The following is a 12729-nucleotide window of genomic DNA, read 5'->3' as shown; positions in this document are numbered from 1 at the left end:
CCATATTTATTACAAAAAAAATAAAATAAAATAAAATAAAAATACCACAAACCAATACTACCTCTGATAATGGCAGGGAATGCTTCCGGTGAAAACGATGTGTAGATACGTGTGCGTCATTTCCTCAAATACAGGTAAAGGATACAAGCGAGGAGAACGGTGTGAAGCAACTGTGAGAGTCTCCGATTTGAACTTTCTAACATTCATTCGTCTTCCCTCCCGTGTCCCAGACTGGCCCTTTTTTCTTCGTGGGTGGGAGTCACCCGGCTTTCTGAATGCCATCCGTCTAGCTGTCGACACCCGGCACGCCACTCATGCATCTTTCTGTCAGGATCCCGTGAGGCCGTTCACCTGTAAACCTAACCATCTATCTGCACTACATCTCCTCACCTGTCTGTCCAGAGTGTCAGTCAGCCGTCTACCTACAGTATCTACGTATGTTCCAGGATGCTCTGGGTTCCTGGCAGTAAAAATCCTCTTTCTCTAGAACTGGTGGATCCAACCAGCCTAAATCTCAACATGACCGTTTGATTGGATAGGGGGGAGGCAGGCTGGCACGAAGTTTTGCTTGCCAGCCACTATTTAAAGCAATAGTTTGACATTTTGGGGAATGTGCTTCTTCATCTTCTTGCTGAGAGTCAGATGAGGAGATTGATGCTCGAATATTTCTGGCTCTGCCGAAAGGTCACAAAATCTGAGTAATGGCGCACTGAAATGTGCTGTTTTTTATGCGTTTGCAGGGTTTATGTGGATTAAAGAAACAAGGAAAGGTGATATTAGAGGCTGATGGGAGGCTAAACAAAGCTAACCAAGCGCTGGCTGAAACCAAGTAGCTCAAAGCAACAGATTCCCCAAAATGTCTGTCATTACTATTCTCTTTAAGTGTCATTTTTAAAATCTCTTTACATCCAAGGACGCCATTCATTATTGCTGTAAACTTCTTGTACATGTACCTACTACAGGTTCTCTCTGAGTTCTGTCGTATACCACGTGAACATGTTTCTACACTCAGTTAGCCCTCCTAGCAAAAGATGAGGCAGTTTAGCCGTTTAAAAAAGAAGCGATATAACTTGTGGATGTGTGTAACTCAACACTACCTTTACCGCCAGTGGACCTACTGGGTGTAGTCTGATAATAGGATGTACTACCCATACTGCAAGGCGCTTTAGATGACCATCGGATGTGAAATAAATAACAGCGAAATAATAGCAAAAAACATACCAATCGATATTTATATGAACAAAACTTTTTCCCCGTTTGTGTTTCAGCCGAGCGCCCGCCGGCCCTCCAGAGGAACGAGTCTCTCTCCGTCGCACCCAGAACCTTGCTTTAGCATCATAGCAGTTCAGAGCGGAGGGCCAGCGACAGCGTCCAGAGAGGAGGCAGCAGCCAGAGGGGCGACGGCGAGAGGCGGACCCCCGAAGGCGAGGCGGTGTCCGAGGTGCAGGAGCACACCTCGTAGCCGTTCTCGGCGTGGTCCGGGTGCCGGTGCACGTTGACTCTCGTCTCCGTGCTTTTGGGCTCCGCGTCCGGAGAGTCCGACTGCATCTCAGTGCACAGCAGCCAGTCCTTGGCGATGAGGCGGGGGTATCCGGCCTCCACCTCCATGTCGCTGCCCGGCACCCGCCAGTACTCCTTCCCCTTGAAGAAGTAGGACGAGCCTTCGGAGAGAGGACACGGGATGGTTAAATACTAGAACAGAACAACATGGGGAAGAAAACAATCCAACACCAAACCTCACGTTGGACGGACAGTTAGTTTCATGAGCATCACGGCTGCAGCACAGCAAACAGCAGCGTGCATGAGGTCCAGAGTAATGCCATTAGTGGGATTCACACGCAGGTGAGGGGAAGAAAATGACCCAAAATGACTGAAAGTTTACGAGGAGACCGAGATGAAAAGTTGTTTTTGTGCCTAAAAGTGCACGATTCACAAAAGTAATGAGTGGAAAATGTTCATTATCCCAAGAAGGAAATGTGCCCGTTAGCGCTGGGTGCATAATGGGCTATTACAGCTCAAGCGATCTGGTCAGAGACCTGAATTTTATGAAGGCTATGAGGGTTTGCATTGAAAACTGCAGGAATAAAAAAAAAACCTGTTTTTAGGTAAGACAGCTCACACCGTGGCTGTGTGTTTAGGGCTGCTAATGAATATTGCTAATGAAGTCGGGCTCGGTGTTTGACTCGGGTCTGGAGCTCCAGTGTGGGACTCTGTGACAGCCGATGGAGGAGCAGACTGATTGCTTTGGGTGAGAAACACATCACGTCGTTATGATTATAATATTCTAGAGAAAAACAGTCTGCAGAGTTTGATGCTCGTGTGGTCCTGATCTACAACACTGATTCAATCCTACGCTGACGCCAGCGAGGCTCCGTCGCCAATCTGACCTGTATGAGGTCAATATTCCCCGTCTCCAGCAAATTAACAAAAAGTCTTCAGAATATGTCTTTAAATTCTCAAAGATGGTTTATTTCACCATGACTGTACAACCCCTGGGGCAGCAAGGTGTCTCGGTGGTTTGCACCGTCGCCTCGCAGCTAGAAGGTCACCGGTTCACGTCCCGGTGAGGACACCCGGGATCTTTCTGTGTGGAGTCTCCATGTTCTCCCCGTGCAGCGTGGGTTCTCTTCGGGTTCTCCGGCTTCCTCCCACAGTCCAGAAACATGCTGAGGTTAATTGGTGATTGTAAATTGTCCGTAGGTGTGAATGTGAGTGTGCTTGGTTGTCTGTCTCTAAGTGTAGCCCTGTGATAGACTGGTTACCTGTCCAGGTGAACCTGCCTTCACCCTGAGTCAGCTGGCATAGACTCCAGCCCCCCATGACCCTGGTGAGGATTAAGCGGTGTATAGATAGTGGATGGATGGATGGTTTATTTCGGTATAACTCCTGGTTTCAGGGCTGTATCATTGTGTCTAGCTTTACATTCAGACTCTCTGCAGCTGTGATCGACAGACTGCTGCCTGCATGACAGCTGACACACTGATGACTGACGATGTGAGACCAGGACCTTCTACTGCTTCTAACTTTTCCTCCAAAACAGTCATTCTGTGTGGAAATATCAGTGCATTGACAGCAGAGTGGTTGTTTTCTCCTCATGTGTTGGAATAACGTGTCAGATATAAAATCAGTAGTTTAGTGGTTTAGAGCCACAGTATGAAGCGGCTGCTGGTTAACACGGTGGCTGCATCTCAGTTTGCATTTCATACTCTCCCTCTTGCATTGTCTCAGCGTTCTGTTGGCATTAACGGTACTGTTAGCCACATTAGCCGCACAACGCATGAAAGCGTAGGATTTTCTAATCGTCGTGGTGACAAATTAAAGTCATCCTCAGATGCTAGGAGTGCACGAAGACGCTTGTGTTCACTCTTGCAGTCGACAGCGGAACACTTGGGGAGCTTTCGGAGACATTTCTGACTCAGCAGGTAAAAGTAAACAAACATGTGAGCTCATTCAACTCGTGAGCTCGTAAAGGAAGTCAGAGCTGGACGACTGTTAGTGCATCAGCTGGTGCGTATCAGTTCAGTAAAAGTCTTACTGCCTTGTACAGCTGGGAGGTTATCTACTGAAGTAAACAGCTTCATATCTTAGCAACTTACACATTTATAAGAACCACAAAACACACTAAAATACATCCATAACACCCAAGTATCACACAGGCTGCCTGGATTTTATTTTTTTTCTGCTTTTTGGCTGTAAAACAGTCAGAAATCAAACTCTGAGTGATTATTTTTGCCCCTTTTTTCTCTTGAGGAGTTACAGCAACGTGGTAAAATGTCGGCGGACCTGATCGGTTTGTCTGTGTTCAGACAGCAGTAACTTGTGAGTACGTCGTGCTACCGTAATACACCGAATATCCCCACAAAGCTCGTCTTCTCTTACTTCAGAAACAGGTTGAATGCTCTCTCCAGCACAAACGGTAACAGAGCTATGATGATTTAAACAACACTTGTACAAATGGAGTGGCGGCGCTCCGATTGGATTTAAAGTAATTTGCATCAGTGCTGCTTTTACCCCCTTGCTGTTTGTTGATGCTTTTGGACACATGCAGGTCATTTCTACCAACCTGTGGAGCTAACCTGGTTTAACATGATCAGTTCGACTAGCGACCTCTTATATGTCCCACGTTAGCATCAAAAGTGGCACAAAAAAGGAAGACACTTCATGCCAGGATGTGTTTTAAACACAGATTTGCATGACAAACAGTGACTCTGCTGGTTTTGATGCCAGCTGCTCTATTTCTTAATAGTAAAACTGTCTTTACATACATTTTTATGAATGCTGCTTGTTTTCTAACCCGGAGACGCTCCCTCAATTGAAAATCCATCCGCAGAAAAAGACGAATGTAAAACAAACAATATAGATTTTCTTTATGTCTGCTCTTCCTCCAGCATCTTCTCATCACAACGTCTCTCATCATCCTTCATATCCATCTCTTAAACGCTGTTAATGTCTCTCCTTGACACCATCCTAACTGCTATTGTGTCTTCTTCATTCCTCTGTCCTTCCTCCACCTTCCCTCTTCATCCTCGGCTCATGGAGGCAGCCTGAAGGGAGATGAGGGCTTTGATGTGGCTCCAGCTCCACCGCCTGAAGCTGTGCACACGTGGACGGCTGTTTGTCTGTTTGTACGACCGCATTGCATTTCGTCCTTCCGTGAAACCGCGGCGTCTGCAGGAACTCTCTCTGCTTTCTTGTGTGTTTCTGCGCACGTACGCACATCACAGAGCTCGGAGTCGGACCTTTGAAGCCGGAGAAAACTCAGACACAACACAAGACCTCTAAACACCTGACAGGGAAAAGAGCTTCCAGTGGATCCTCCGGGAGCTGCAGCGGAGGAGAGAGGCGATGCTGTGGACCGGAGTGCCTCCTGCTAATTCTTTTGTTTCAGTTAAAATAAGCTCAAGCGCTTCATCAAAGCCTAATCTGGACAGTGGAGTGAAGGAGGCATTCTTTAAAAGGTGGATTTGCTTTGTAGAAGGCTTCCCAAACAATTTAAGTTAAAGTAAACATTATTAATCTCCATGGAGGGACCACTACAGTATGTCCTCAGCATCTTGACCCGCCATAATTGCTTTTGAACAGCAGGCAACCTTTTCTCCGGCATCTGGGGACCGACTCCAGATCCGAGGCTCTTGTCTAGTCAAAGCAAATGTCAGGACAATGTCGATATCCGCCTCCTTACACTTTTATAGTGTGGTTCTGTGGAACAGAGCCGCACGATGCATGATTTTATCTCCATAATTGGTCATTTAGGAAACGCATTACCCTTTAAATGTAGATTTATATCGAAGCGTATCTCGTCTGAGCCTCTTAAAGTTTCTTTCTTTTTTTTAAATATCCTTTAAAAAATGAAGAAATAGTTGAGGCCAGGTTTATGATGGAGGCTTCAGGTGCAGCGAGGACGCTTCGATCCTGCTTTTTATTTACCTGTTAGCTCCGTACAAAGGTGAGAAAACAGAAAAAAGGCAAACAAACTAAAACAAATCAATATTTGGCGCGAACACCAAACCTTCCAGATACACCTGAGCGAAGAGTTCGTTGTAAGTTGTTGTTTTTATTTTTAATATTTTAAAGCCCGTCTTGGGAAAAGCTGCTTCACTTCTCATATTTACGATCATCAGAGAGTCCTACATCGAGTCTCTTATTAATCAACTTTTTAACCGTGAGAGAGGCGTTAAAATGTGCTGCAGACCAAAATAGCACATTTTTATGTCTGAAAGTCAAGAGGAACGCTCCACAAATAGCCACGATAAATCAAATTGTCAAACCATTCGACGTGAGCCAAATTATTCTGTGCATCTCAACCGCTGCTGGTATTTACACAACGCCGCTCCTACTTATCGCAGTTTATTTTCCAGCTAATAATGTCTCATCATAACCGATAAACACGCAGCTGTGAGCTCACACGCATTCACGCCTGAATATACACGTGTGTGGGTTGTTTTTATAGAAGGCATTTTATAGGAGGTAAAAAAAAAGACCCGAATGTTTTAGCGGCACAGATGCACTCGGTGTGTAAACATTACCGACGTGGCAGATTCGAGCGTGACATGCTCCGGTAAAGATCGCATTAACCCCACCTCCACCCATAAAACTCGCCACCTTCAGAGGACGAAGAGGAGGAAAAAGGTGTGGGAGGAGGAAGGTTAGGAGAAAGTTTACGGCGAGGCGAGGTGATGAGAGGGATCGGACGGGAGGAGCATGCACACGGTTAATGAGTGGTGCGTTTAATGGTGTTGTTCGTTATGTCTGCAGATCACTTTGGGGCCTTTTGTAGTGATTTAAACTGACAAAACTAAAAGCAGATAGTATAAGCTGAATGGACAAAAGAAATATTTAAATGTAAAGTATTCATAGATGAGGGTACATTCAGTTCCTGACACATCCGAGGTGACTGATCCTGCTGTCTGATTATTACGCTGACATTCAGAAACTCGGTTCAACAGATTCTCTCCAAACACTCGAGCTTGTTAATTAGAACGATTCAACAAAGGCAGGTAAAGACGGAGGGCTGATATTAATACCTCCGCATCGCTCGCAGCTCAGTACGTACTTCTGATTTCACGCAGAAAACCGTGTTTGCCGCTTCCTCCGCTTCCGACTCGGTTAGCGACGAAGCGGAGCGGCGCCGTTTGATGGAAGATCATAACGGGCTGATTTACGCTCGCGAAAGGTCATCAGTGACTGGTAATGACTTTTTCAAGCAGTTGTCAAGTGCCGGGTCAGTGGCTGACCATATGTCATAAAAACCACGAGCCAATTTAGCGGCAGTTAGCAGAAAACAATACTGGTCGTGTCCATCTGGCTGCGAGACTTCCTCCCTGATGTGTTTTCAGAAATGTCACAGACGATAATCATATTTTGGAAGCAGATTAATTATCTACAAGCAGAAGGCAGTGCTCATGCTGCCACAATGACACTTCGGCGACAACAGATGAGCAAGATACTCTCAAAAAAAAAAGAAGAAGAAGGAAGTCTTGGCTGTGGTCACAGAAAAACCGCCATTAGAGGAGGAAAAAATAAATAAATGGAGGCTGCAATCTGTGTGAGGACGGTGGTCGCACACTCAAGTTTAACAAATAATTCAGGCGCCGAGTGGGGATGAGCAAATACAGCTCGGGAGGCTGATAAAATATTCCTGGAGTGGGTGCTACAGCGGGAATACCTGAGCTGAGTGCAGCATAATGAAGGCAGAAGCACTCAACCGCTAAAACAGACGTCGGAAATGTTGTCGTTTCTTAAGAACATTTAAATACTCCAGTAGTGACATTTTTCATGTGTTTAAGTAAAGAAAAAGCTGCATTTATCGAAGGTTTTATCTGCTTTTAATGCACCTTCTTCGTTGATCTTTTATCGCACAGCAGATAAATCACGTGGATCGAACAAACGCAAGATTTCTTGGTCACCATATATAAAAATAATGCATAAAATATATAAGCTTGAAAACAGGAGTCCTCGATCAACATTTAGTCCCTTTTTGCTCCGTTTTGGTCTCCACCAGCTCCACTACATTCACACTCTACATCCACTCTTATATGTTTTTTATTTCAGCCTTGCCCTCACCGCTCCAGAGGGTTTGGCTCCCCTGAAACTTTCGCAAACGCTTCTGACCCCGTTTTAGTTTTAAAACTCGGTCCTGGCAGAAAGTGAGACTTCTGCAGTATTGATTTCGAAATAAAAAAAAATTTCCAACCTGCACAAATGATAATTCATGCCACAGCGAGTCTGCAATTAAAACGGCATCGGCTGCTGGAGAGCGCGAGCGAGACGGGAAGCGACAGCGGTAGTGATAGGGCTGCTTAGGGAGGCTGACGGCTGCACAGGAGGAAGTGGAGCTGAACCGAGAGCTGCTGCTGCTGCTGCAGTGTGTAAAATGCGTCGCTGCGAGGGGTAAAATCAACAGTTGCTTTCACTGCCTTCTCTCTCTCGCTCGGGTGCCATTCAAGTCTTTTTAAGGAAGACAAGCTGACTGACTGCTCAAAGGGAGAAAACTTTGCTTTCATCTCCGGAGCCGCGTCGGAAGATGAATCTGCGGATCGAGACGTCGGCCGCGCTGAGGTTAATGCGGCAGGAACATTCTCCGCTGGACCCCCCCTTGATTAAATCTGAGATCTTGTCATCCCATCTAAGTGTTCTTCAAACAGCGGGATCCCTGCGTATCTGGCCGCTGAGCTCACAGTGGCGGCGTGGATTAATTGAGGAGGCCGGCTTGTGGGTTCATAACGCCCAACACGGCTCTTCACTGTGTTTGCAGTGTAAAGGTCAAGGCTGTTGTTGGCAAGCCCAGGCGCCGGTCGGTCTCACAAGTTCTTTTCTGGTAGACTGACTCAGTGTCTGTAATCTGAAAAGTTTGTTGTGTGGAAACTCGAGCAGCTAGTATCCGAAAGGTCCCCAGGCAAGGCAAGTATACCGCTGTACATTTCATTTTCCATAACCGCAGCTCACTTTTTATGGGTCAGTGGGTATTTGTTATGGTGGATGTGTATTTTCCAGAAGCCTATACACTAACTGTGTGTATGTAATGTCAATGTGCAGCCAGTTCCCTTCAGAATAAAGAAACTGATGCTGAAGTAGTAAAAAAAAAGTCCCAAATTTTGCTGAACATGTCAGTTTGAATTGAATTCATATTTCAGGAGCTGATTTGGCAGCCGGCGCCGAAGGTCTAAATATCCACTTCCAACAAATTCCCCTATAACAGTCTTTCATATAAAATTTGTTGTCTCTGACTCAAAGTGCTTGAGTGATGTAATTTCCCATTTTGTTTTCACGACTCCCTTAGGAGCCACATAAAGCTTTATAAATCTGTCTTCACATTTTGAGTAGATTTCCAGCTTTGGCTTATTTTAAAGCGGCGCCATTATACTGATAGAAAGCTCACAGATGAAATCTCACATCCAGTGATGTGCTGCACCGCCTGCCAACATACACCGCTAAACACCAGTCTGTCAGGACAAGGCTCAGCAGTTACGGCCGCTCACCGTCCGACCACCTCATGGCGTCGTCCAGCTGTGGCGGCAGCCCCTTCCACAGCGTGCTGTCTTTAGGGTAGCCCAGGTCCATGCGCCGCTGGTGGTCGTCGTAGCGCCAGTAGTGGTTGTCCTTGAAGAAGTAGGTTTTGTCGTTGTGCAGCCAAACGAAGGCGGCGTCCACTCCTTCCATCGGGAGGCCGAAGTCGCTGATGGGACGAGGATAGCCCTCCTCCACGTTGTTGTCTTTGAAGACCCAATACTTCAGACCTGAGGGGTGAAAACAGAGGCAACACCTTCATATTTTGGTTTAGAACAGAGAGCGATGCATTCTCAATCCCAGGGGGGCAAATAACATCGTTTTGGAAATCTGAGAGACGTGCACATTTATCCTTTAGTGATGGCGCCACCCACAGCAGTATGTGATGCTTCCACACATAAAGGAGATTTTTCAGTTTAAAAAAAGCCCATAAGGACGTAAGAGACTGGAGACTGGAGGTCACATTATTTTTTCATATGCTTCAGTTTCATTTTCATCAGTTGTTTGGTTCAGTTTAAACACCAAAACTGCTCGGTAAAGGTTGAGATTTGTGCAAAATACATCCAACATGCTGCCGCTACAGCTCAACTGGTTGAACTGGTGACCCATGTACTGGGGCTATAGTCCCCGACGCAGCAGTCGTGGGTTCGAATCCAGCCCGTCGGCCATTTGCTGCAGGTCCCTCCCCCATTCGTCTCCCCACTTTCCTGCCTCTGTCTCTACTGAACTGTCAAATAAAGGCCAAAAAAACCCCAAAAAACAAAAAACTTCTAACTACCTGAAAAGGAAAGACAATGACGACACCAGTAGAGAACATTCAGACTCATAGCGTCTTTTTCTGACACTAATGGATTTGTAGATGTCTATCGAACTACCCGTTAGAAAATATCCCTAAAGAGCGTCCACTGTGTTCAACTTTTACTGTCCTGACAAAGACGTGATAAACTGGGAGTGACACCAGCTTCCACACTACGCCAGTCAACATGACGCAAAACGGGCGTAAATAGTAACCTGAAGCCTGGCAGAGACGTTTACCTTTGAAAAAGACTATTTTGTGGTCCCCTGGCCGCTCGTACACGGCGTCCACGCTGTCCAGGTTGGGAGGGAGGCCCCTCCAGAAACGATGAATCTGAGCCGGACGGAGAGACACCAGGTGCTTCTCTCTCGTTAGTCGCCAGAAGTACTTTCCTGTGATGGACAGGAACAGGATTGGTTTGGTTAGAGCTTCTCCTGGAAATCCTGACCGAGTCTGTTTCAAGAAAAGCCACGTTGGAGGTTCTGCTTGGGACAAAAAGTAAATAATCAGCAAGAAGTTAGTGAAGACAGATCATGTTCTCATGCATGTTTTTGTCTATTTCTGGTATAAAATATGTTCTGAATAACAAAAACCTTCTGGATTTTTCAAAAACATCAATTTCAAGCTCCAGCATGATCGTCACAGTTTTGTGTTTAGTCGTAGTTTGTGTCCACATTTACTTTCTTTTCTGTCACTTCCTCTGCTGGAGTTCCTCGTCTGGGCTCATCCTTCGTGTTCGCCGTCAGTGTTTTCTCCTTGTTTCCTGGACTGCTTTATTTGGGGATTACTTACTTCCTGGGACTGTGCGGGACCTGCCCTCTGTGTTTTATGTTCGCCTGGACTCCTGTAAGTGGCCATCAGCTTTTCATTAAAGCCTGCTTTTGTGTTTGCAGCACACCTGCCTGCTGTTCCCTGCATTTAGGAGCTCCTTTGAATTAAAATGTACGAGCGGTCGTCCGGCCACTACAGGAGCATTTTGTTTAGACTGCAGGATGTGTAATCGTGTGTGAGCTGGGATGTGACCCCTCGGAGCCACACATGACTCAGTTTCTATTGGTAGTCTGGACTTCACTCTGCTCCGTGTCCACTTTCCTCCTTTCACCTCTTTTCTTTCTTCTCTCTTATTGTCGCTGTTTGTCTGCCTCTTGTACCACTTAACCTTCAGCAGATATGTTCCACAATAAACATCTTCACTCCGACATTAATCAAAATCCAAAACAGATTTTTTTTCTTCCATCTCTGACAACAACACAGCTCTCTCCTTTGAATTACCAAAGGACCGCTCACACTTTGCCAGCATCTGACCTCTGCTTACCAGGACGGTCGGTTCAGTTTGTGTTCCATGACTTCAGATGCTCAAGCCGTGGCAGCAGAAAGCAACTAATTAGCAGAGGAGAGGAAAATGCAAGCAAGCGGATCAGCGTCTGACCTCGGGACACTGCGATCAAGCGGAACCTTTCCGACGATTTTCAATACATTTCTCAAAGTTTCAAGCTTCTTCTGAGCTAAACTTCATCATCCGAGTGAAGCTGACCACCTTGAAAATCGCACAGTACCCAGACGCAGCTAAACCAGTCACGAGTTTAACGACTATCTGTCAGACGGCAGAGCGTTCAGGCCGACGCTCTGACTTCTAGTTTTCTTTCAGGACCGAATGGTGCGACCGCTGATGGATGATCAGAGAAGCAACACCAGGCACGAACCCAGAAGCCCAAAACACCCCGAGACTCTGTGTGAAGGTACTTATTATTTCTGCTGGATGTTTCTCTAAAGAGTCACAAAAGGATTCCAAACTAGCATTAAAAAACAAACCACAGAGAGAAGCAAAAAACTAACAACAAATACGTTCAAAACCATCCCAAAGAGGAAAAAACATGACTAAAGAGACACAAAACAACCTCAGAGACAATCAAAAACCATCCCAAAGAGACAAAAAATGACCGCAGAGACAGAAAACAACAAAGATCCCTCAAAGAAACCCTGATGGGACAAAAAATAACCCTAAAGAGACACAAAATGAGCTCAGAGACATTCAGAAACTACCCAAAGAGACATAAAATGACAGCAGAGACATAAAACAACAAAGATCCCTTGAAGAAACCCAGATGGGACAAAAATAACAACAAAGAGCCACAGAATGAACCCGGAACTACCCAGAAGATGCCTAAAACCATCTCCACTGAAAACACAAAATGATAACAAAACACCAAAAAGATGCAAAAACAACCCAAAATTTACTCAAAACTGCACAGATAGGACAGAAAATAGCCTCACAGGGATATAGAATGACCTCAATGAAACAAAACAACCCCAAAGAGACTGAAAACAACTTCACATACATTCAAAAAGCACCCCAAAGAGACAAAAAAATGACAGCAGAGAAATAAAACAATGAAGATCCCTCAAAGAAACCCAGATGGGACAAAAAATGACCCCAAAGAGACACAGAATGAGACCAAAGAACCGAAACAACCCTGAAGATGCCTAAAACCAGCTCAACTAAAACCCCAAAATGATAGCAAAACACTGAAAAGATGCAAAAACAGTCGCAAATTCACTCAAAACTGCACAGATAGGCCAGAAAATAGTCTCACAGGGATACAAAATGACCCCACAGACACAAAACAACCCCAAAGAGACTGAAAGCAACTTCACTGACATTCAAAAAGCACCCAAACAGACAAAAAATGACCGCAGACATAAAACAATGAAGACCCCTCAAAGAAACCCAGATGGGACAGAAAATGACCCCAAAGAGCCACAGAATGAGCCCAAAGAAACAAAACAACCCAGAAGATGCCTAAAAGCAACTCAACTAAGAACACAAAATGATAATAAAACACTGAAAAGATGCAAAAACAATCGCAAATTCACTCAAAACTGCACAGATAGGACAGAAAATAACCTCACGGTAATACAAAATGACC

The 12729-nt window shown here is 45.4% G+C and overlaps 1 protein-coding gene across 1 annotated transcript in view; it reads right to left on the bottom strand.

Annotated features, from left to right (window-relative positions):
* Window positions 1-1335: 1335 nt before the first annotated feature.
* The window catches only part of mmp17a (matrix metallopeptidase 17a), a gene marked incomplete at its 5' end in the record, with an annotated part of 53198 nt that continues 41804 nt past the window's right edge, over window positions 1336-12729 (bottom strand). The window contains 3 exons of the mRNA XM_008286781.1: window positions 1336-1661; window positions 8979-9236; window positions 10042-10194. Of these exons, the coding sequence (XP_008285003.1) occupies window positions 1336-1661; window positions 8979-9236; window positions 10042-10194 (737 nt within the window). The remainder of the gene's footprint in view (window positions 1662-8978; window positions 9237-10041; window positions 10195-12729) is intronic.

The sequence above is a fragment of the Stegastes partitus genome, unplaced genomic scaffold (genome assembly GCF_000690725.1).
Source record: "Stegastes partitus isolate 25-593 unplaced genomic scaffold, Stegastes_partitus-1.0.2 Scaffold469, whole genome shotgun sequence".
Taxonomy (NCBI): Eukaryota; Metazoa; Chordata; class Actinopteri; family Pomacentridae; genus Stegastes; species Stegastes partitus.
Note: the sequence above shows the minus strand (reverse complement) of the source record. Positions and strands in the feature narration are given on the sequence as shown.